At 37.5% G+C, this 26,784-nt stretch overlaps 1 protein-coding gene across 1 annotated transcript; it reads right to left on the reverse strand.

Annotated features, from left to right (window-relative positions):
- LPL (lipoprotein lipase) lies at positions 1-26,784 on the reverse strand. The gene is made up of 10 exons (XM_007093869.3): positions 26,485-26,784; positions 18,313-18,482; positions 13,684-13,863; positions 12,070-12,181; positions 11,080-11,313; positions 9,608-9,850; positions 7,523-7,643; positions 6,203-6,385; positions 4,306-4,410; positions 1-1,932 (listed from the first exon to the last, which is right to left on the reverse strand). Coding segments are annotated over exons 1-10 (1,437 nt in total). The 5' UTR covers positions 26,573-26,784; the 3' UTR covers positions 1-1,931.

Genomic DNA, 26,784 nt, shown 5'->3' on the forward strand with positions numbered 1-26,784 from the left:
TTAAAATAACATTTTGTCAATTTTATTAAAAGCATATTCCATTTCTGAACATAGTTAATTAAGTTTCCTTAAAGAAAAAAGAAGCCTACTTTATGGTATTATTTCATCAGAGTAAGTTGGCTCATTGAGACTATCACTGATAAAGACATGTACAAAAGTTAGCACCACCTGTCTATAAACGCAGATAGTCACAGCCATTCCAATATATATAATCTCCCTTTACTTATACACACATATATTTACAGCTAATAAATAACATTTAAAGCCAAAGCATTGTTAATATACATATATAGTGAAGTCTGCAAAAGTCAGAGTTCCTAGGCCCATACACTGATTTGATCCATATTTTCTCAAGTTTATGTATCCTTGTTCAAAACCCAAATCCAGGAAATTAATGAATTAGCAATAAAGGGGGATGACAACAACAAATCTCCAACATTTTATTTTTAGAGAAAATTCATTCCAAGTTGGCTGACATTAATCACAGTGTTTGTATTACTTTATATAGGCATAACCATATTTCTCAAAAGAAAGGCTGAAGTTTTGGCATTTCTGGAATAATTTCTACTCCAATATGTCCCAATACTATATCTCTTGATTTTTTACTTTCCAAGCTATGCTGAATAATAAACACATATGCAGGGCTTCATATGTGAATATATGTTAAGATATCCACACACGTTTACAGTTTGGATTCCCAGCAAGAGCCTTTGAGATATTTTACTTCTTTATCAATTTATATTAATATAGAGAAAATCATTCTGAAAGTATGATATCTAATTTATAAATAACTGTTCACTCACTATTGACTAGTTGTTAAAAACAATAACTCTCATGGCATTTCACGTAGCTATGGCAATTGAGGATTCTTTTAATTGCCCACAATGGTTTTAACCACTGTTTATGGAAATATACTTTTTCATCTCCTAACTTAGTAAAAACGGTCCTTGTCTAAAACTTGCCTGATTCAAAATTTGATCTTGAACACATATTTTCTTATCAAAACCAGGGAAGAAAGAGACATCCTCAAAGTATGACTAAAGCATGACTGAGATAAACCTAAAATTGAATAGGGCTTATAAGATATTAAATGACCTCAAACTGATGAAAACAATTTCAGAAATCTGATAATGAAATTGTGGTATCATTTTCTTTCCCCATGTTTAAAATTATGTGTGAGCTGGCAATAGCAGGCTCATAGAAGATGCTGTTAAAATACAATCTTGAGACAAAGGAGGGGGAGAGATTAAACTATAAAGCCTATTAAGACTGAATTGATCTAAATTTTATATTTCTTTTAATTAGTAACTTAGAAATGATGCAACCAACTGCAGGGATGTTTTAAAGTTTCAGTGATTTATCATCTTCTATTCCTCTCTCCAAGTCACTAGTCCTGGTTAAATCCTGGAAAACACAGAAACCAAAAAAAAAAAAAACAAAAACAAAAACAAAAAACATATTTTGCACTAATGGGGGCAATTCATGCCACCAAAAAAATCATTTTCTATATTCAGACTTGGAGAAAACTTTGAGAAGGTATCAGTCCAGAAAATGCAGAATTTCAAATAAAATATGAAATTCTACTCAACTTTAGGCTACTGACTAAACTTACTATATAAAGAAGGTTTATTATTTTACCATGGGCCCAAATGGCTCTCAATTCTTTCTCAAAGGACAAAACAGTGATTTTCAAATCTGCTATCTTTTGATGTTGGAGGATGTGCTATTTGGCCACTATACACTTCAAATTGAATTAGTCACTTTTTTTTTTTGTATTTGAGATTATATCCTAAAATAACAAAGCAGAGCTGGGATTAATATTCAGGAAACTTGTCTTTGAAACATCCAAAGCACTGGGCATCTGTTGTAAAAGTTACTCCATTCTTCATGGAATTCGTGTTCTGTTCTTCCTTCTGTACATTTGCCCAGTTTCTGAGAAAAAGCAGAAGAGGAGGAGCAATTTATTACCTCTTTAGTGTTCTACAATCATCCCTCCTCCCACCTTCATGATATAAAAGCATTCAACTGGAAGATCAGAACAAAGGTTGTGAATATATACCCAGGAAAGATGTGGATGATGGATCACATGTGGATAATGGCAGGTTTGTAGGAATGAAAGACACTCTAATACCTACTTAGCTATATCCCAATAAGGACTATCATTTTCAGAGGACTGAACCAAATGATTTCAAACAAGATATGATTTAAGATTTCTTAATTCTAAAACTTGCCAAATGAAATGGCTGATTATTTTCTTTTCTTGAGGAATGAGACTTCTGAAGAGTTTTATCAGAAGAAAAGAGACAGAGAACTTTTGATTAGTCACAGAAGAGAAAAACTGCAGAATGTTACAAGCCTTGTTCATAATTACTTCCGCATAAAGTTCAGATCTATAAAAACAGCTGCCTAAATATCTGTGGTCTCAGTAATCTTATTATCAGATAAGGAATGTACCCTTAGATTTTCTCAGATATATTATTGTGACTTATATAAATAGTATGACCAGAAATACTTTTAAAACAGCTGGAGATATTTCCTAATCTTTCAGGTTTTGCTTTTACATTCACACAGAGATTTAAAGTTGTATTTGATTTGGGGAGAACATATAAGTATATATGCATTTGTGTATGTTTGTATGTGACATAAATGCATGTTTAAAGCTTCATATAGGATTCCTTTTCTAAAAGTTAAAGTAAATGTGAAATTGTCTCAGATTTTTGATGAGGGAAAACAAAGCAATGAGCCTCTGAGTAGAACAGTCTCCACTTAGGTAAATGTTCAATTATTCTGCCTGGCTGAATATCATTAACTAACTACTCTATTTCAAATTTATCTTGAGTGCTCTTATGTTAATGGTTTTCATAAAGTGGCTTCATCTTATCGTTCAAAGTATGTCATAATTCTAGTTTTGTAAAAAATAAAAAAATATATAAATATTATATATACATAGAGAAGGTCTAAAACAATATACATTTAATGTTAATTGGGAGTTGTCCCTGAAGGAGAGAGTCAGAGGGATTGTATTTTCTTTTTGCCTATTTTTTCCTAATCTATATATAATCCATAATTACCCATGGATAAATTACATCATAAAATAGAAATTTACAATAATAGAGATATTCCCTATAGGGTTTTTAATATGATTTTCTGATTAGGAAATTCTTATTCTGTACTTTTGTCTATAAATGTAACTGAGAGAAGACAAACCAGAAGTGAGTGTTTTTCCTACATCAGGATTATGTTGTGCCTAGCCTTTCCCCTCTTTTCTTGTGCCACTGGTTTGTATGACATGATCAAAGTTTTCCTCCCCTTTTACTTTAACCCATTAGTACTCAGAATCTGGCAGGAGAATGAGCAGAGAAATTAAAGTAGGATAATGTGAGAATTCAGGAGGGGCTGGGAAAGGCCACATGTGAATCTCCACTTAATATTACACTCTAGAAAGATTTGGCTGACAACTGTCATGTGGATTAGTCTTAAAGATCATGTAGGTAAGGGCCAGGGGATTGTTTTGAGATAGAAAAGAGAACCGTCTCCTGAATTCTAACTCCATTAGCTCCCCATCTTTGGTGATTTTGAGATGGGTACTTGATGGCTGCCCTTTTGGCTCTCTGTCCTATAGTCTGCTGCCACTTGGAGCATCAAGAAGGACTATGTGAGGGCACCTGGGTGGCTAGTTGACTAAGCATCTGATTCTTGATTTCGGCTCAGGTCATGATCTCAGGGTTTGTGAGTTCAAGCCCCACATGGGGTTCCATGCTAACAGCATATGGAGCTCTGAGTTGTCAGCGCAGACATTCTCTCCCTCTGTCTCTGACCCTCCCCCACTTTTTCTTGCATGTGCGTGCATGCGCATACTCTCTCTCTCTCTCTCTCTCAAAATAAAAATAAATAAACTTAAAAAAAAGAAGGCCTATGTATTGCAGCTGATGTTTTGCTCCCCTGGGTACATCTGGGGAGGGGCTACACCCTCAGCCATGATTATAACTATTGTGTCATATGCTCTGTATACGGGATCCATAAAGTTAGCAGAGATACAATACAGAAAATGCAGCAGTGAAGATTTTGTGGCAGCCCAAGAAGTAAAATAAAAGAACAGAAAGAGGAAGAAAAAAGAGGAAGTATTGAGAAAAGTAAATGGGTAAGTCTGATGTGTAAATATGGAAGGGCTAAGAAAGACCACCTGAAGATTCTAATAAGAATCAGTGCAAGTCTTTAGTCATAAGATGAAGAGCAATGTATGAGGCAGTGTCCCTCAGAGGGCAAGCTCAGGATATCCAGAGAGCTTTAGTCCATAATGCTCACCAGCCAGACTTTTTATTCAGGGACTTGTCATGGCATTTCACAAATACCACAGATGCCTTTCCTTTCTGCAGATGAGATACTTTCTCCCTGGAACAGAAGATTACCCTGTAGAATAAAATGGATGTAAACATATAAGGGAAAATAGAAACAACTGTTCAAAAATATATGGTTTGGTCAAGGATCTTTAAATCCTACATGATCAGTCTGATTAATTGTTTTGATATTTCTAATAGCTCACTGTTTAAAGTTAGGTCATTCTGGTCAGCAATACATCTGGATCATAGGGTTATTTGAGGGCCTAATCACAGTTTAGCAATAAAGGTAGTCAATCTGGACAGCTTGGAGCAACCTTAAAATCACAAGGCTTTCACCATGAGATAATACAAGATCCACTTTACCACTTCTTTGTATCTACATTAAGGAATTCACAAACCATCCTTCAACTGGCCCTGTTAGAGAAACAAATGCTGTGCAGAGCCTCTCCATCCACAACCTCCTTTTTGTTTGTTTTGTTTTGTTTGTTATAAAAGAAAATGACCAGAGGGAAATAATTTATCATTCCTAATTTAAAGAGTCATTTTTATATGAAATTTATTGTCAAATTGGTTATCATACAACACCCAGTGCTCATCCCAACAGGTGCCCTACTCAATGCCCATCACCCACTTTCCCCTCTTCCCCACCCACCCCCCATCAACCCTCAGTTTATTCTCAGTTTTTAAGAGTCTCTTATGCTTTGGCTCCCTCCCTCGCTAACTTTTTTTTTCTTCCCCTCCCTATGGTTTCTGTTAAGTTTCTCAGGATCCACATAAGAGTGAAAACATATGGTATCTGTCTTTCTCTGTATGACTTATCTCACTAAGAGTCATTTTTATTACCAATAATGGAACACTATAGTTTGCAAAAATCCCTATAAATTTAGTGTACAAGTTTTAAAATCTCTGGGGCTCTCTATTCAATTTCTTTATAGATATATGTGAGGTGGGGTTGGGGAGATGGATGAAAATACCTTGGAATCTCATTCTTGAAGATGTTGGTTTTAATCTTTGAATGTCAAAGTGACATCTCTGAGGTTCTTTCCACAACTGTTTTGTACTTGCAAGAAACAGTGCTAAAATAGGGGCATTTGTACCCCAATGTTTATAGCAGCACTCTCAATAATAGCTAGATTATGGAAAGAGCCTAAATGTCCATCAACTGATGAATGGATAAAGAAATTGTGGTTTATATACACAATGGAGTACTATGTGGGAATGAGAAAGAATGAAATATGGCCCTTTGTAGCAACGTGGATGGAACTGGAGAGTGTGATGCTAAGTGAAATAAGCCATACAGAGAAAGACAGATACCATATGTTTTCACTCTTATGTGGATCCTGAGAAACTTAACAGAAACCCATGGGGGAGGGGAAGAAAAAAAAAGAGGTTAGAGTGGGAGAGAGCCAAAGCATAAGAGACTGTTAAAAACTGAGAACAAACTGAGGGTTGATGGGGGGTGGGAGGGAGGGAGGGTGGGTGATGGGTATTGAGGAGGGCACCTTTTGGGATGAGCACTGGGTGTTGTATGGAAACCAATTTGACAATAAATTTCATATATTGAAAAAAAGAAACAGTGCTAAAATAGAAGCTGAGATCCTCATCTCAGCTCTCGGTCAATAATCGGGACCAGTTCAGGGCTTATGTTTTCTTTCATGAAATTCAGAAATACTATTACTTCCCTAGTAATGATAATAAAAGAACACTCCTCCCCCAAATTATAGGTGTAACTATCTAGATGATATAGTTTTAAAGACAAAGCTTACTAAAGTTCCACCTGAACGTTGAAGGCTCCAAGAGTACCCTCCCAAGGTAATGACAGGGTAAGCCTAACGTGAATGGAAAGAAATTGATTTAATTACTTTTTTTGAGTCTCTCCTGCTTTTACTCTGATCTTCTCAATAGTAAACCCAGGGCTGCTCCACCAGTCTGACCAGCTGAAGTATGAATCGCTCTTCCATTTGAGTTTCAACATTAGCAGTTCCCCAATATCCACTTCCGTGTAAATTAGAAAAGAGTATGTCTTATTCGCAGAAATTTCAGGCCTGAATAAAAAATCAGCATATTTGGTTAGTTCTGTGTTTTTTGTTTGTTTGTTTTTGTTTTGTTTTGTTTTTTCATTTTTCTTCCTCCCAAGGCATAAATAGCTTTGTTGTTTGGGAGATAACTTAAAAATACAAAAAGTGTCCAAAAAAATATTCCAGATGAAGATCAATGGCATTTAGTGACTTTTAAAAGACATCTACACCCTTTTAATCTATTCTAACTTTTACCCTAAAAGTGTGAACTATTTAATACAATTCTTAAGAAAAAATCCATAAATGAATCATTCAGAGACATTATATTCATTTTCATATATCCTCTTTCAATCTGTACTGCTATGTGAACATTTTTACTTTGTTACAATCATAGCATACATATAATTCTTTATTCTTTCTTTGTTTACTTCATATTTTACCTTCCATTTTTCACCATGTTTTACCTGTTTTTCTATAATTATAGGTTTTAGAAACTAGATAGATTTTAGTGACTTATTAAACCACAATTCATTTAACCATTGCCTCAATGTTGGGTACTTATTTATTTCTAATTTATGCTATTGTATGTACCATGTGAATATCTTTTGTCATAAAGCTTTTTTTTTTTAATTTTTAATGTTTATTTTATTTTTGAGAGAGACAGAACATGAGTAGGGGAAGGGCAGACGCACAGAATCTGAAGCAGGCTCCAGGCTCTGAGCTGTCAGCACAGAGCCCAACACAGGGCTCGAACTCACGAACCACGAGATCATGACCTGAGCCGAAGGCAGACGCTTAACCGAATGAGCCACCCAGGCGTCTCCATAAAGCTTTTTTTTTTTAAAAAATTCTGTTGTGGGGCACCTGGGTGGTTTAGTTGGTTAAGCATCTGACTTTTGATTTTGGCTCAGGTCATGATCTCACAGCCCTGTGTCAGGTTCTGTACTGGCAGTGCATAGCCTGCTTGGGATTCTCTCTCTCCTTCTCTCTCTGTCTCTCCCCTGCTCATGCACTTTCTCTCTCTCAAATTGCATAAATAAAACATTTTTTAAAAATTCTGTTGAATATCTCTTTTTCTACTCTTCTTCTGTTCTAGGGACCAAAGGCAGTTAGCAGTGCCATGATAAACCCACATGCTGGAGGTAACGCCAAGTGGTTACTCACAGGGTGAAAGGAATGTTCTCACTCTCAGCCACAGTGCCATACAGAGAAATCTCAAAGACCTGGTTGGTCTGTGTATCACTCTCAGTCCCAGAAAAATGTATCTTTACTTGGTAATGGAAGACTATAAGGAAAAAATTGGAACAAGTGCTAATCAGTTTTTATGGAAACATCACAGCCCCCAAATAAGCAGGCAATTCAGAACCACAGACTACCTCACTAGTGATTAAATAAGAAGTGCTCACACACAACCAACACTGTGGATTGGAAAGATTTCTTCATGTCTGCACAGTGTTTGTTACTCAAATTTTCAGACCTTGAATTCCACTCCTTTTCAGAAAAGTGTGATTTCAGTGCATAGGAAGAATCTAGGTATATCTGAATTGTCAAGCAGCCCTAGATTGTAGTCATCTTTGACTGGGTACAAGGGAAATCAAATCAAGAAACCAAACTACACATGATTCTTTCTTCATGAACTATACCCTTCCTTGGCCATCTTGTCCCTGAATATCTGTATAAAGCATATTTGGCATTTGTTAATGGAACACTGTGATTGTGTTTTTTCATGTTTTATGAGTATGTCTGACACTCTACCCTATGTGTAAATTCCTTCAGGTCAGAGGATCATGTTTATCCTCTTTATCCCCCCATCATCTAGCACAGAGTAAGTATTATAGCAGGCTCACAATAAAACTTATTAATTGAATCATCATTGAGGCTATAAAGACTGCCAGTTCTTAAAGTGTTTGGGAGAGCTTCTGGAAGCAAGTACTTGAACTTCTACATCATCTCTTCCCTGTTCTCTCTACTAAAACCCCTGTGTAGATGGAATGGAGGGAGGTTAAGGGGATAAGAAACACAGCAGGCTTAACACACAGCTACTAACGAGTAGAAGAGAAACTGTTTCTCTTCAGTGGAGCCCTTGCAGGACTCACCATAGACCAGAGCAGGAGAAGCTGATACTGCTGCAGTGACCCCAAGAACAGTGACGGAGCACTGCATGGCACTGAGCAGGATGCCTGGGGATGAGTAATACCCACCAGGTCTCCAAAAGATTCCACCCTCCTCTCTACCTCACACACACTTTTCTCATTCTGAAAAGTCAGGGAAACTAAGGGTTTCCTCGTTGCTTAAAAGGTTTCCTTGAACTATTGTTGCTCTAAACCTCTGGGCAACCAAATACACCTCTACAGAAGTTTTAACACACTTTACAAGTGGGTGCCTCTATCAGATACATTTTTACCTTGGAAAACTGTATTTCAGTATCATCCCTTCCCCTGGACTTCTCCCTGGACTCCACATAAGTTAGCTTTTCTGGATTAGTTCCTCTTGCTAGATTTACCTAATTATCTCCTTTCTTGTCTCCCCTCAATCTGTATAAATCTTGCTCTAAATAAGCTGCCAAGTTTGAAATTCACTTGGGAACAAATTAATGACAAAATGGAAATATCTTACAGGTTTGGTATATTCTCTCTCCCAGGAATAGTTGAATTTTAAAATACAGATAGCTCTTGCCTAAAGCAAACTTTAGGAGTTGGCAAACCTTTTCTGTGAGGGGCCAGATGGTAAATAATTTAGGCTTTGTGGGCCATACAGTCTCTGTCCCAATTACTTAATGTGGTAGCACAAAAGCACCCTTAGTCAATTAAAAACAAAAAATGAATGTGTGTAGTTGTGTTCTAATAAAACTTTATTTACAAAAGCAGGTAAGGGGCTAGATTTGGCCTCCTGGGCCTTGGTTTGCTGGCCCTAGATAGATAGATGGTTTCAAATGAGCTCTGAGCCTGGTTCTAATGGGCTAGCCCATGCTAATGGTCACAATTACAGAGAAGGGTGGCAAGCAAGACTATTACAGAGGTTAATGCAGGTTGTACCCTGGGCCTTACTGGCAATGTGAATTGAGAGCTTCAGTAAAATGGACCAGTACAACTCCCTCTCTAGCAACAGAAATACAGTGAGGGTTCAGGGTTTAATAAAATCATTGCACTACTTCTGTTGTAATGGACAGACTCGGTACATGTGATGCAATGAGTGTGATAAAAATATGATCAAACTGATTTTCCTCATTTACAACATTCTCCAGCCTACCTTTGTAAGGCATCTGAGACCGAGTCTTCAGGTACATTTTGCTGCTTCTTTTGGCTCTGACCTTATTGATCTCATAACCCAAATTGTTGCAACGGTTTTTTCTACAACTCAGACAAAGCCCTTTCTCAAAGGCTTCCTTTGAATTGCACCGGTAGGCCTTACTCGGGTTTTCTTCATTCAACAGAGAATCAATAAAGAGATGAATGGAGCGCTCATGGGAACACTTCACTAGCTGGTCCACATCTGGAGAACAAGAGACAAAAAGAAAAGTTAACTCCATGAAAGTCCACAATGAGTGTTTCATCTCACATGTCTAAACTAGTTAAATGTGGTGTCGGAATAAAATTACCTAAGAATCTAGTCTTATGACTCCTTGATGTAAGTCCTATTTAAAGAGGTACTCTTGATGGGAGTTTCTTACCTATCTCTAAGAGTGTTAAAATTGCAAATTTGCAGAGAACTTTTGACTTTTCTGCTGTCTTATATTTGTATGTTTATGAGGATCTAAGTAAGAGACATTCAAGGCAGAAGTTGACTTCCCCCAGTTTGTCACATCCTTCTCTTATATTGAAAACATAAAATACTTCTACATGGACCTAGAAACAATATCACAAAAGGCAAAATTATTAAATGAATAGTATTTTAACGTAGATACTATGTATAATTGGAGGTTGTGTCACTACTGATTTTTGCATTAAATGAATCACAGAAATAATCAGTAATGTAATAAAAGTGTATCTATTACCATAAGCTTCTATAACAATTAAAAATAGTAGCATTATGCTGTAAGTCCTATAACATGTGCACAAAAGACCTATAGTCAATATCTACAGGTAAGTTTAATTGCCCACAAAGGATGCAAAGATCCCTTAAAACAAATTATAAATTTAACACAAACATGATTATTGAAGTAAATATTAAGACAATATTAAATTATATTTTCTTCTTTAAATTTTGGAATATTTATTTTTAGAGAATGGAGATTTGTTTCTTATTTTTACTTTCTCTCTAAAAGGCTAACAAAATTAATTTGGACTAATTAACATGCCCTTTATTTTCAATCAATTAAAAATAAATCTTATGGTTTCACAACTATATTCAGAATATAACAACATGTGCCAGAAGTCATTTTATGCTGCTATTATCCAAGGCAATGGAGTTTTCTTGTATAGATCTCACCTTTCTTTTCTTTTATCTCTGGAAGCTTAGTACTCACTCACTCAGTATTGTAGTCTATAATATAATACATAAAAGAAAAAAATGTTTGTCTATCTGATCAAAGGAAGTACTAAGGTATAAAGGTGATTATGCTGAATATGATAGCTTCTTCAGAAATTATCTTGGCTAAATGTGTATACTTTAATATACACATTTGCATACACATTGCATACTTGTGGGGAATGGGTAGAAGACTGGGTCAATAAGAATTAAGAACAACACTTATGTTTAATTAACTTCTAAATCATATTTACCTCCAAGGCCTCTCTCTGCAATCACACGGATAGCTTCCCCAATGTTACATCCCGGTTGAAAAGTGCCTCCATTAGGATAAATGTCAACATGTCCTACTGGTTTCTGGATTCCAATACTTCGGCCAGGTGACCCTCTGGTGAATGTGTGTAAGACATCTACAAAATCTGCATCATCAGGAGAAAGGCGACTTGGAGCTTCTGCATATTCAAAGTTAGGTCCAGCTGGATCTAGTCCTTAATGAGGGGGGAAAAAAAGACCTCACATATTTTTTAATTCCCATTAGTTTTAGTCTCCATTAGCATTAGACAATGCTAATGTCACCTTGGCATTCAATTGTTTATCATTTGAATGTAACTGGCAGCCACATAGATTTTTATTAGCTCCTTATCCTAGTGATTGGATCATTAAGTTACTGAGAGTCATAGAAGTAGGCTTAGCTCTTTCTGAAAGGAATTTGAGTCTCTGAAACTTGCTATTAAATAGCAATTTCATTCAGAATAGCTAGATCTCCTTTTGTAAATTATTTTTGAACCTGTTGAGAAGGACTTCAAAGAGTGGTGAGTTCGTTCTTTTTCTTTATGCATGCCAAATCATCTACTACCTTTGCCCTGGTTGACTGCCTTCTTTTTTCCAAACAGGCTCTGGTGTTGGTCCTTTTTCATTTATCCCAGTACTGATGTGAAATGTGACATACATACCACCAAAGCACAGAGCCCAGGAGGATGGAAATGAGCTTCCCAGAGACCACTGGGCTTTTTGTGCTTAACTCTGCTCTTTCTTCTGACAGTAGGTGGTATGTCTAGGACAGCTAGTGCCCATATTCTCTCCTTCTCCAGAAAAAAAGTGCTCCCATAATATAATCAAATGGCTTGGCAAGCAGAGAGGAACACCACACACATATAGATATATTTTACAAACATTTTTATTCTATTTCCAAATGACAGGCATCTCGACTCTTCTGTGATAGACTACTGGCACTGTTTTCTTACCAGTAATTCTATTGACCTTCTTATTGGTCAGACTTCCTGCAATGCCAGCAGCATGAGCTCCAAGGCTGTATCCCAAGAGATGGACATTGTCCAGAGGATAGTGAAATTCCTCCTTTGGAAGAGAAAAAGAAAAAAGGGGTTCTTACAGTTCTGTACAAAAGATCAAAGCTAAATGAAAAATATTGTTTTGGAAATGCAGGCTATACTGAAAATTAATTCTACTTATTTAAATTTTGTGGTATAGATCAAAGAAACACTTTAGAGTTGAGATTTTCTCTTTCTTTAACAACATATTTAAGTTACAAACTTTTTCCATACATCTGATATTGAAATGTATGGAAATGTGAATTTTCATTTATCTGAAAATATATGTATGCATGTACATGTGTATGTATAGCTGTATATTTATATGTAGATATATGTATATGTGTGTGTATCTATATGTAGATAAACACATACATTAAATATATATTTAACTTTAAGCCAGTATTCCCTACTCTAAATACCCTACATCACTTTATTCTTTAAGTTAGCCAGGATGTGTCTTAAAACCAGAAAATATTATAGCAGGAATGGATCGCAGACACATATAGTCCATCCTCTTTATTCAATAGATAATAAGCCTGAGGTCGAGGCAGATGATCTGATTTTCCCAGGTTCACTTTCCTGATAAGCAAAAGAGTCAAGAAAAGAGCTTTAATCTTTCTTTTTTTCGTTAGTTTTAGAGACAGGGAGTGTGCTCAAGTTGGGGAGAGGGGGAGAGAGAGAGAGAGGGAGAGAATCTCTAGCAGGCTCCACACTCAGGGCAAGAGCCCAATGCGGGGCTCGATCCCACAACCCTGGGCCCATGACCTGAGCTACAATCAAGAGTTGGACACTCAACCGACTGAACCACATAGGTACCCCAAGAACTTTTATCTTCTAATAGTCAGTCCAATAAACACAGCTTATTTTTTACCTCCACATATCTGGCTTAAATATTTTGGCCCTGTCAGAGTATTAGCCTCCTTTCAACCAATGCCAAGACACATTTCAAAGATAATTTTCAGAGGATGACCTCAGGAAAAAAGTGAATAAAAGTGGCAGCTAAGCCAGAAGTCCTGACCCTTAGCCGTCTCATATCTACAGACTTTTCTTGCCAGTTTCTTCCTGGCTCAAATCCATCACTCCCCTAACCCTCAACAAAAATCTGGATCTTTAATCTACACTAAGCAATAGGTATTATTAATACTTTCGTGAAAGAGATTGGTATTCTAATGGGTCAAAGCCAACATAACATTTCCATGTGCCAGTCAACTGGTAAGGAAGGATTTGGCTGAACCTGACATCTTCCCTTTGCCCTGAAATAACAAGCTTTTGTCTGTTTTGCCCAATCACTTATTGGTCTCACCAGATCTATTCACTATGAGAATATCGATAGGGAAGGGCAGGACTATGCTTTGGCTTTACAGTTTTATCATTCTTATCATAATACTGCTTTCTGGCTGAAAAATAACCATGCCTATTCTGAAGATTTGAATTGCCCCAGATGAAAAGGAACAAAGACCAGCCATTTGTCCCACTCTGGCCAAGAGATCTGTTTTGGGCATGTAAGGCTTCTTCCCCCAATCTTACCGCCATCCAGTTGATAAACTTGGCCACATCCTTTCCCACCAGCTTGGTGTATCCCGCAGACACCGGATAATGCTGCTGGGCCCGTGACAGCCAGTCCACCACAATGACATTGGAATCTGGTTCCCTCTTGTACAGGGCAGCCACAAGTTTTGGCACCCAACTCTCATACATTCCTGTCACCTGAAAAGGATGATGCAAGCTTTCTTAAAATACCCACATACAACTTGTTATAGATATGACAGCCTAATATACTTACGCTGAATGGAAAGAAAACAAACAAATCTGAAAGGTTGTCCATTAACTCAGGAAGAAAACTCAAACCATGCAAAACAGTGTTCAGAGACTTGTGACTCCACTTTATGAGGCAAATTTGAGTATGCCAAAGAAGGGTGTTGAGGTGAGGAATGGCAGACTACGGTTTACACCACCAATTTTTAAAAGCTTGGTTTATGAATTCTGTAAAACCAGTAATTTATATGAAAGATCAATCTGAATAAGCTAAAATTTTGCACTGGAGCTATAGACTATTTTATAATAAATTTAATTCAATTACTTTCAACTAGGCTAATAACTTATTCCCAACAAAATTAGTTTGGAGGATGTGAATGCACTCTTTTTTTCTTAAGAGTCATTTATTTACATACAACATTTGATGTGCTGATGAAAAAAAGTTTTAAGCATACTAATTCTAACAGAAGGTAAATTTATTTATCAATCTGTTTGTTAATACATAAGAAAATGATCAGTTTCAGTTCAGATTTTTTTTTTACAATTCTCTCAAATTCTTAATTTTCAGAGTGGAAATTATTGAGGATTAATAGTCACATTTCTCAAATTAGATTGGCTCTGTTTGGAGATAAGGAGACTGCCAACTGTAATTCTTTACCTCTTGTTTAAGAAAGCCCCAAAATTCAAAGTCAAAAGAACTATAGAGTTCTCACATTAACTTTTTTTATGTAAAATTTTAATTTATGCTTTCAGAGAGGACATCAGACACTTCTGCAAAGATGCACACTTTAAAATAATCAAAACACATTTTAAAAAAAGCGAATTATAAAATTCTCCACCACCCTTCCATGAACCTGCATGTAACAGTAACTTGATTCAAATCCCCAAATCTCCCCACCTCTACCATGACCTGATAGAAATCATATTGTAGCCATAGTAAAAGTTACTCAAATACGTACTCAACAAAGAAGGTTCTGAAATATACATTTAAGGCAGCTTTTGAAGGGAGATCTATAAAACCTATATTCTTCTTAGAATAATTCCAAAAGCAAATATAGGAGTCTTGAATTCCCAAACCAGTGGGCTTCATTTGGAACTTTGATCTTATATGGTGGATTCTTTCAGATTTATGCTTCCATTTTGTTTACTTTATTCTCTAGACTAAAACTATCAAAACCTGAGTTCTTGTTTCACTCCTGACACTAACAACTGCACAGCTTTTCACCTCATTGCTGTGGTAGGAAAAAGCAAGCCTGAAACTCAGGAGATCTTGGTTCCAGTCCCAGCTCTTCCAATAATTACTTCTATGAATGTAGGCACTGTTTTAACCTTTTAGGACACCTACAAAACAAAGGAGTTGGATTCAGATGATCTTGAAGTTACCCACCACCTCATAAATGTCTTCTTGCAACCATTCTTACTTCCAGTCTACCTGCAGTGATATAATTAAAGCTATTGCCATTTCAAGCATAAAGAGAAAAAGAAAAAAAAGAAAAGAAAAAAAGGTACAAAGGTGACGTTGGCTCATTAGAAACTCATTTAATAAACCTTCTTTGAACATGTTTCGGTGAGGCTGCTTTAAGTCTCAGCACAGCCTGGGTCTTTGAGGAAACAGGCTAAAACACCGACCTAGCCTCAAATTCCTGTGAATTGGTCCTGTCTTCTCTTCTCCTCTCTTAGTGGTTGGGGGCTTGCCACACTTTTCAACTGCCTTTCAAGAGAGGATGATATCAGTTCTTCAGAATGAAACAACCACTCCTCCTTTCAGCTGGCATGAGGGCCTCCTACCACAATGAGAACTCTGTGCTTAGTGCACTGGTCTATGAAACCTAAGCAGGTGGCAAAGCTCCAGGACAGCTGTGTCTAAACAGCTTTCTGGGATGTGCCCTAAGCATACTACATGCTAAGCATTCTTTTGGATTTTCCATGGCAAAACTAAAGAATTTCCCCATTTCCCTTAGTCTTATGACCTTGAGTTGCTGAACAGCTTACCTCAGATAAGGCAGAAAAATCTTGCTTGCTCTAAGCTCCTATTATAAGTTTTTCTGTACTATCAATGTTTCCAAGTTAAGCAATCTATCAAAGAGCAAAAAACCCAACTTATTTTTACAGTGACTGATACTTTTATTAACTGTCTAAAAATGAATCTACTCCTTTCTCTTTTTTTAATCATAGGAAGAACTTTATTTTTTGTATTATTTTATTTTATTTTATTTATTTTTTAATAAGAGATTTAGTGTCAAATTGGTTTCCATACAACACTCGGTGCTCATCCCAACAGATACTCCTTTCTTTTTTAATTCAACATAAAATACTGCTGTAAGTACCCCTGAACAAAGGGGTGTAAAAGAAACCTTCTTTAACTCTAAAAAGTTTTTCTAGGGTTTTTTTCTAAGGTTCCTTAAGTCAGCACAAAGTTTTTAAATCTTTGACTCAGATTCACAGGTGAACTGAAGCCTTTCTATGGCTAGATTAGTTACTGAATAGACCAACCAGCTAGCTTTTTATGATGAAAGTCAGTCCCACAGCCAATGGCCTAGCCTCTGAGCTCAGGCACTCAAAATGTCAGGACACATGATATGAAGAATATGGTGGGTTTAGTGGGCAGAAGGACCCATAATAGAAATTGGCACTATATACTGATACTGGGTTAGTTATGTCATCTTTGCATGAGAAGGAACTATGCTTTTTAAAAATTTTTAAAGCATCAAGTTCTCTCAGGGGATAAGAATGTGAGGTCTGAGACATTCAATTTATTGTGCCATATAAAATGTTTATTAAGCTTATTATACTTTTTACAAAGGTATTAAAACTCTATATACAATCAAAACATCTCTAAAACTACCAACAATTACTTTTTCTTATTAAATCTCTTAAACATAAAAAGATCCATGTTAATAATTTGAATATATAATTTTATCATAAGATATGTAATTTATTATGTTAACTTAGTAAATAGATGTTTAAAAAATAAACATCCATCTAAATTCTGTTAGTAGTTGCCTTCATCTCCATAAAGTTATAGCAATTATCCTATATTGTTAATAAGAATGGTACTTAAGTTACACAGGAAAATAAGTCAAGACTAGAAGTCTATCAATCCTTCTCTAATTCATCTCATTAGGATATATTTAGTATCTTTACTATATTCACAAGCTCCAACATAATGGAAAGATAATTTCTCTTTAACTTCCCATTTTATATAACTCCTTTTTATATAAAAGATGAAATCTGCTAACTAGGGTTTTAAAATATTAAAAACCAACTGAAGTAGTTAAGTAAGAACTGAACCATGTAAAGTGACTGCCACATATTTAGAGAGCACTACTTTATTCACATTCTTTATTTTGTTGTTGTTGTTTTCTTTTTTTAAGCTTTAATTTCCAGTTACTTAACATACAGTGTAATATTAGTTTCATGTGTAAAATTTAGTGATTCAACATTTCCATACAACATCTGGTGCTCATCACAAGTGCACTCCTTAATCCACATCACTTATTCACATTCTTTAAATGTAACCACAGTTTTCACCTTTTCTAATGATTTTGCGTGACACTTCCCTGGCTAGCCCTCTGTCATCTATAAAAAAGTTCCCTAAAGTTTACAATTGGAGAATGCTGGAAGTAGAGGGACAACTAGTCTAACCTCTTTGTCTTACACATCAGTCAACTGAGGCCCAGAGATAAGAAGTAGCATCAGTCACTTCACAGAGCTGGAGAATGGCAAAGCCAGAGCCAGAATCAATACTTCCTCACTCCACTCTAACCCTCTCCTCCCTCTGACAGGTTGTTTCCCTTAGGAAAGCATGTGTTTTGGCAATGTGCTACATGAATCGGGATCATACCAGGTGTGTACTGGTTTCCTAAACTGAAAATGTACATTCTGCTCTGTAGGTGAGCAAAGCCTTGTTTTCCCAACTCACAAGAATGGCTGATTCAAGGGCACCAACTATGGACTGTGGTAAAATGAAGGTAGGCACTATCTGGGGGGAAATACTCATGAACCTGTGATTTTAGGTTCCACAATCCCACCCTGAGCCAGAATTGCCTGTACTCAAGTTTAAAGTAAAGCCATAGGAGGGGCGCTTGGGTTGCTCGGGTCATAATCTCACTGTCCGTGGGTTTGACCCCCGCACCAGGCTCTGTGCTAACAGCCCAGAGCCTGGAGCCTGCTTTGGATTCTGTGTCTCCCTCTCCCTCTGCCCCTCCCTCACTCATGCTCTGTCTCTCAAAAAGTGAATAAACATTAAAAATTTTTTTTTAAATAAAAATGAAGTAAGGCCATAGGAAAGCAAGCAGAAGTACAGGATATATGAAGACTCATCACGGGGTTCCCAACAACTCATCACGGGGTCAAGATGCTTGGGTTACCCCAATCTCTTTCCCAAAAAGACTGTCTTACCGTCCAGCCATGGATCACCACAAAGGTTTTGCTGGTGTGGTTGAAGTGGCAGTTAGCCACAGATTCTGTCACTCCAGGAATGAGGTGGCAAGTATCTTCAGCTATGTCTTCAGGGGTCCTTAGAGCAAATTTACTTTCAATATCTATAAAATCTCTTCCTCCTGTAATTCCTGAAAAGGAAAAATTGGATAGGTGGCTAATTGGAGGGTTGTTTGTTTTATTTGTTGTTATGGTATGTTTTAGGTTTATAAGCAGCTACCACCAATGATATTTTTATTTCTATTTTTTTTAATAAATGTAGATTGAGAGAGAATGACTTGGGGTGCCTGGGTGGCTCAGTCGGTTAAGCAAGAGAATGACTAATTCTCCATTAGTAATAGAAGTTGACAGAGACCAGAATCCAGGTCTCTTGGTTACAATTCAAAACTCATTCTCCTAAAGAACATTGGCTCATGGCTCTTGCATTGTAAAATTCCACTTATTTCATATATTATTTTTCACCCTCTTTCAATATTGGATTATATCAACATAATGCTTTTCCCAAAATGTTGTATAATAGGCTTGAGAAAAGGTTGTTTCCTTTGCAATAGCATAACTTTAAAAAATAATAGCAGTAAGAAAATTTGGAAGCTTGAGGAAGTTTTTATATGAAGTTGTTCCCACCCCCATAGCAAGGTACCTCAGTTAAAAATATTTTTGAAAAATCATTTAGTGGGTTGTTCAAAAATGCATATGTGTGAACTGGTTAATACTTTACCCAAATATTTTTTCTATTATTTCTTATGTCTTTACTGTCTTCTACACAAAGTCATAGCTTATAGCTTTGTCGTTACAAAACTACAGCAAAGCAGGTTTGGGAAAGAATCCACTTTGATTCTTCATAGTCAATCCCAAAGTGAATAAGGAGAGAAATAAACTTCAGCCTACCATTTGACTCTCTTGACAATAACTCTAAATTTTGATAAACCTTCATCTAATACCACAGTGAATGCTTGAAATAAATTTTGCTGCAAATAAAATCAAACTCTTATACAAAGCAAACACAATCAAAGGGAAGTTATATTAGGGGAAATTATTTACTTTCTTGTCAAGACAAAAATTAAAAATTATTTACTATAAAATGGTAATAATTTGTAGATTTTAGATTCCTCTACTTAAAACTCAGATGATAAATAATTGGTACTTCTAATTTCTTAATCTAAATTTACTCTTTTCACAATTCAAATGCTGAAAATCTGTAATTTCAAATAACATTGCAAAAGCCAGGCCAAAATAAAAACAAGAATGATATGGTATAATGAATATACAGGTATTCATGTAGCTAGCTGAGTACTGGTCAACTTTTTCCTTTTTAATTATTTTCTAAAATTCCTAAAGCGATATTGTGGCTACTTACTAAGTCATTCATTATAGGTGACAAGCTGATCTCTCTCTCTCTCTCTCTCTCTCTCTCTCTCTCTCATCTCTAGCACCTGAACATTCTAAGATAATTTATTCAAATAAGAGAGTGTGGTAAACTATTGCTATTTAAGGCTTTTTTTATTTACAGATAGTAAAATTGCACTTGAAAGCCATTCACCCATCAAAAATACAGTTGGCCAAACAGGCACATGAAAAGATGTTCAACGTCGCTCCTTATCAGGGAAATACAAATCAAAACCACACTCAGATACCACCTCACGCCAGTCAGAGTGGCCAAAATGAAGAAATCAGGAGACTATAGATGCTGGAGAGGATGTGGAGAAACAGGAACCCTCTTGCACTGTTGGTGGGAATGCAAATTGGTGCAGCCGCTCTGGAAAGCAGTGTGGAGGTTCCTCAGAAAATTAAAAATAGACCTACCCTATGACCCAGCAATAGCACTGCTAGGAATTTATCCAAGGGATACAGGAGTACTGATGCATAGGGGCACCTGTACCCCAATGTTTATAGCGGCACTCTCAACAATAGCCAAATTATGGAAAGAGCCTAAATGTCCATCAACTGATGATGAATGGATAAAGAAATTGTGGTTTATATACACAATGGAATACTACGTGGCAATGAGAAAAAATGAAATATGGCCTTTTGTAGCAACATGGATGGAACTGGAGAGTGTGATGCTAAGTGAAATAAGCCATACAGAGAAAGACAGATACCATATGGTTTCACTCTTATGTGGATCCTGAGAAACATAACAGAAACCCATGGGGGAGGGGAAAAAAAAAAAAAGGTTAGAGTGGGAGAGAGCCAAAGCATAAGAGACTGTTAAAAACTGAGAACAAACTGAGGGTTGATGGGGGGTGGGAGGGAGGGCAGGGTGGGTGATGGGTATTGAGGAGGGCACCTTTTGGGATGAGCACTGGGTGTTGTATGGAAACCAATTTGACAGTAAATTTCATATATTAAAAAATAAAAAAAAAAAAATACAGTTGGCCTTCCATCTTATTTGAAGATGCAGGTCTTTCTTTTCCTTCCTAACCAGGTAGTATTCTGATGGCCTTATTATTTGCCTGATAGTAGAAAAAAATGTAGATTTTTAAATCTTAAATACCCAAGAAGGTATTCTGCTCTAAATACCCAAGAAGGTTTTTTTTTTAATTGTTAGGAAGCGCTTTAGAAAATTTCAAACTAAATTAGTTTCACCTTGTCTCATCTCTCCACATCAAATAACTCATCCCTCCGCAATAATCTTATTTTAACATATTTGATTATCAATCTTTTCGAAGTAGAAATCATCCAAGTGACCTGGCAGACATATCCCACCCACCACCTATTTGTTAAACTGTTATTTAAGGCTACTGCTTTACATAGCTCCAGAGGATGCCACTCACTTTGGTCTATTTTCCCCTAGAGTTATGCAACATGATGGCCCTAGAGTTGCTGGTGGTTTTGAAATAACTAAGGATATTCTCAGAAATTATTAAGGCTAGCTTTGTGAATTTCCATGAAAAAAAGTCTATTAAATTCATAGATTCTATACAGATTATCTGCATAGCCCATTGAGAGGTCCAATTTTCCACTACCAACATTTCCTGTTCGGTACATAAGTTCTACATTTAAAAAAAAAGGAAATTCATACATTCTCAAACAAATTTGTATTTGGAGACTTTTATTTCACTTCTCAAGGAGATTAGTTTTTATTTTAAGTTACAGAAAGCATAATGAAGCATTTGACAGGAAGATTGCACCACTCTATATGCTATGTGCTGTTTTCAATTCTATGTCAGTTCTATACATGATCATAAATGGTATTAGTGTTTAGTCAGTTTTTCTTTCTCTTTGGCATTCTGACAGAAATTTTCACACTGCTGGAGTTTGTAAGAGTGTCTCAGCATCCTAAAGATGAATGTACTTTCCAAGCCTATCTTTTCACACAATTGATATGGGCCAGCTGTTTCTTTTAGTTGTTCCAGTATACACTAGAATTGCTCTTGTCTGACAGATGAAGTGATTTGACTCAATTGTTACTAAGGGAATTACTGATTTCCATACATGAAAATGATATTAATGACTGCACTTATCTTTCTAAGGGGATAAAGATCTTTTTTATCAGATCCCCTTAGAAATTAAAGCTACCTTAGGGTAGTGGGAAGGGGGCTGCCTAAGGTATATTCCTTTATAAGTGCTTCCATCCTGAATTCAACTTATCATAGCAACGTAACCACTCTGACTTGTTCCCATCAGATGGCCTTATTCAGCACTAAGGTAGGACTTGGATACCAGGCAAGTTACAAGTTAATGTATTTCTTGACTATGTAATCTTTATTTCTAAATTCTTAAATAGCTAAAATTCTAAGTGTATAAACAAAGACAAGGTATTTACTTAACATGGATAATAACTCACAGAGATGAAATTAGATTGAGAGGTGAAAGCGCTTTAAAGGTAAATTTATGGAGGGTATGTTATTGTTCCTAGGAAAGAAGAAATATTGAGCATCCCAGAAAAGATATTCTTTTTTCTTTAATTTTATTTTTTTTAATTTACATCCAAATTAGTTTATACTGTAACAATGATTTCAGGAGTAGATTCCTTAATGTCCCTTACCCATTTAGCCCATCCCCCTTCCAACAACCCCTCGAGTAACCCTCTGTTTGTTCTCCATATTTAAGAGTATCTATGTTTTGTCCCCCTACCCTGTTTTCATATTATTTTTACTTCCCTTTCCTTGCGTTCATCTGTTCTGTGTCTTAAAGCCCTCATATGAGTAAAGTCATATGATATTTGTCTTTCTCTGACTGACTAATTTCACTTAGCATAATCCGCTTTAGTTCCATCCACCAGCATTCTTCACAGAGCTAGAACAAACAATCCTAAAATTTGTATGGAACCAGAAAATACCCCAAATAGCCAAAGCAGTCTTGAAAGAGAAAGCCAAAGCAGGAGGCATCACAATCCCAGACTTCAAGCTGTAATACAAAAGTGTAATTATCAAGACAGTATGGTTCAGGCATAAAAAAAGATACTCAGATCAATGGAACAGAATAGAGACTCAAGAATTGGACCCACAAATGTATGGCCAATTAATCTTTGACAAAGCAGGAAAGAATATCCAATGGAATAAAGACAGTCTCTTCAGCAAGTGGTGCTGGGAAAACTGGACAGCGACATGCAGAAGAATGAACCTGGAGACCACTTTATTATACCATACACAAAAATAAACACAAAATGGATGAAAGACCTAAATGTAAGACAGAAAGCCTCAAATTCCTCAAGGATAAAGCAGGCAAAAACCTCTTTGATCTTGGCCACAGCAACTTCTAACTCAACGCGTCTCCAGAGGCAAGGGAAACAAAAACAAAAATAAACTACTGGGACCTCATCAAAATAAAAAGCTTCTGCACAGCGAAGGAAACAATCAGCACAACTAAAAGGCAACTGACGGAATGAGAGAAGATATTTACAAATGACATATCAGATAAAGGGTTAGTATCCAAAATATAAAGAACTTACCAAACTCAACACCCAAAACACAAAGAATCCAGTGAAGAAATGGGCAAAAGACATGAATAGACACTTCTCCAGAAAAGATATTCTAAAGGCAGTTCACAGTTACCAGATGGATAGGATAAGCATGCATTTGAAGAAGAGGTACAAGAGTTCAATTATAATGCAATTCCCTTTAAGTTTCTAACCAACCCCCCCCCACACACACACACACATGCACACACACCTAAAGGACTTCATCAGTAATTCACCTTCTCTCTGAAACTGATAGTCATACTTACTGATTCAGGCAGCTTCTGCAGAGTGCCAAAAACCAAATTGAATGGGAAAAAAAAAAAAAAGTTTGGTGAGGGGAAAAAAATCAACATCCTATTTGATGGAATTGATTAGTCTTTTCCAATGTAGACACCTAACAGATTTGCTTTTCATTTGTATGGAAAAGATGTTTGTGAAAACAGAATCAGTAAACTAGATAGCCCAATTTCTCCTCCCAAAATAAAGCAAAGAAGGAAGGCTAAGCTAAAAGTACACTGCCTGAAAGAAAGTGAAAATTTCCCATTGTTAACTCTTCCCCTGTGTCTCACTCCCACCTTTCAATACTACTATTCATCCATCCCTCCAGTGCTGAGCTCTATTTATGTGGAATCTGCTATTTTGCTGTCATCACCCATCACATTTAATTCACATGTTAGCCTGGAAATTCACTATGGCAGTTCAAATAGAAGTGCAGCTACTGAGCACTGACCCATATGCTCCTTGCTTAGCTCTTCAAGTTTCCTAATGAGGCTCTGCAGAGACTGAGGTGGCTCCAAGAACAAAGAGCCTGAGGGCAGTGCCTCATATCCTTACTTTCATCTTAGAAAAAAATCAAGAATAAGTAAAGTCAGAGCCCAGAGAAGGTGCTGCTTACCATTCTCTCACACTTGTATCCTTTGGCTATGAAATTCTTACATTCCTAGATGAATTCATTTGGAGGAGAAAAGGGGTGGAAATTTGCTGTGATGGGAGAGGCATAATATAAAGGGTGGGGGGTGGTGGAGTGAGAGTGGGAGGGAAGGATAGGAGGGATTAATTTCAAGTCTACTGAAAAATGATTCTTCCCTTAATACATTTACAGCCAGGAAAAGCACGTGTTGGTTAAAATCCAATTTAATTCATCAATCACAAAGTGTCTACTTAAATCAAAGAGTATGAATTAGAGGCACTTACAAGAATTTTTTTTCAAGATTTTATTTATTTTCTTAAGTGACCTCTACACATAATGTGGGGCTCAAACTCACAACCCAGAGATCAAGAGTCGCATGTTCCATCGGCTGAGGCAGCCAGGCACCCCAGCCTAAGAGAATTTTGAGTGCAGTCTGAACTCCTGATTTTAGAGTTGAGGAATCTAAAAACCAGAGAGATGACACTGACTAGACCAGGAATTTAGGGTCATGAATTGCTAAGGAGCCAGCAAAAACAAACTGTGGACAACACATATTCGTGTGTTTATGGTAAAAGGAACACCATGGTGTATTTTCTTAAATAAGAATTTGGAGTTTGTTCCTACCATTTTCTTGGAACTATGAAGGGAACATGACACTATATAAGATATTTAAGACTTTCTAATTGAACCTCCAATATTCTTAAACTGATTTGACAGAAAAGATACTTTTTTTATTCAATCATATTAATGAAATCTACTTTTTTTTTAAATAACCCTAACAAAAATGTTCTATCACAACACACTGCTGAAATAAACCTTCAACTGAAAAGTCATGGACAAACCTAACTATAACTTGAACGTCTGTGGACATGCTACCTGAGAGCACATCCAAGTGACACTGACCTAAATGCAATTTTACCAGGGAAGAGAGAAAAAAATGTTGCCTCCTTTTATAACTCGCTTCAGTTGGTTTTTGGTTGTTGTTGTATATTAGATGAAGCAAAGTTCAAGGGCAGGCCTGCTGCCTCCATAGTGGAAGGGTCTGGAGCTGGGCCTGTGTCTTCCCTACAATAAATTCACATCTCTCCTGTAGCACCTTAACCCTAGCAAGCCAGGGGCTCCAGGGTGGTGACTGAGGTTCAAGGGTAAACTCCCTGAAGCCCCACTGCTAGCAGCTGCTTCTCAGGTCAGAGCAGGAGTGAGTTCCCAGGACATTAAGGGTAGCCAATTGCAAAACCAGCAACCCCCAAGTCAGTGGCGACAGACAGCTAGTCCCTGCGACACGTTATCAGGAGGGTCAACTCTTCCCTAGGTTTTCTGGGTGCTAAGAAAAGTTGCATCTGCAAGAATGGAAGCTAGGGAGGGGTGCTTGGGTGTCTCAGTCCCCTCAGGTCATGATCTCAAAGTTCCTGAGTTCAGCCCAGCGTGGGGCTCTAAGCTGAAAGGGACTTGCTTGGGATTCTATGTCTCCTCTCTCTGCCCCTCCCCGACTCATGCACGCTCTCTCCCTCTTCAATAAAAGAAAGAAAGAAGAAAGAAAGAAAGAGGAAGAGGAAGAAAGAAAGAAAGAAGAAAGAGAAAGAAAGAAGAAAGAAAAAGAAAGAAAGAAAGAGAAAGAAAGAAAATGAAATGAAAGAAAGAAAGAAAGAAAGAAAGAAAGAAAGAAAGAAAAAGAAAGGAAACTGGCGAGCTTCCCAGCTCCGGAAGGGGTGCAGGCTGCTGGCACAGCAGGACTCGCTGCCACCTACGCGACTCAGTCCCCCACTACGCTGTCAAGGCAGAGAGCTGGTGCCCGGTGCTTCTAAGATACCCACAACGCTTCTTCCCCTCCTCTTCGTGGCCTTCTCCTACAGAAGCCGCCACTCTGTCGGTGCTCACGAAGGCCGGAGCCCGAGTCGCGGCTGCGCCAGGGTCACCTTGACCCGCGCGCCTTTCATTCCAGAGCCCGCATGCGAGAGAGTTATTATGGATCTCCACCATTTAAGTCCTTCCTCCGACCTCTCTTTGTCCGCCCCTCATGCTACCAGCTACTCTTCGTCTCTGAGCCTACGTACCCGGAAATATGGCCTCAGCCAGATCGGAAGGATCAACGAGGGAAAGACTCCAGCAAGACTCTAGCAAGATCGGAGGGAGAATTCCCTCCCTGCCCCTCCCGGATCCCAGCCCAGTGACTCTTCTCCCAGCCTGGCGCTCTGGCTAGGAAAGTTTCCAGGGTGCCTCTGCAACCCCTTTCAGTTTCCTCCTTCCCATCCTTGTAACTTGTGGAAGTGGCCACAGAGTGAAGTCTGCAGGTGGAGGGGAGTGTACACGCAAAACTTACTGTCGTCGGCAGCCACCCATCCACGGGTGGTGGTCAGAATCTGGAGCCATATGCCCAGAGCCATCAGGAACAGGGTTTTGCTCTCCATCTCCGGGCAAGGCTCTCTGTAGGAGCTACAGGGCTCTGGCAGGAGCGCGAACAGTGTTGGACCAGCTGAGCCTGAGACGGGAGCAGGCTGGAGGCGCGGTTCAGCGTGAGGCAAGTTGCCCTTTAAAACGGAGGGCAGGGCAGTTAGAAGTGGCAGGTTCCCTCTGAGGAGGAGAAGGGAGGATGGAGTCTGACACTGTTTCCACTGCACGG

The sequence above is a fragment of the Panthera tigris genome, chromosome B1, assembly GCF_018350195.1.
Source record: "Panthera tigris isolate Pti1 chromosome B1, P.tigris_Pti1_mat1.1, whole genome shotgun sequence".
Lineage (NCBI taxonomy): Eukaryota > Metazoa > Chordata > Mammalia > Carnivora > Felidae > Panthera > Panthera tigris.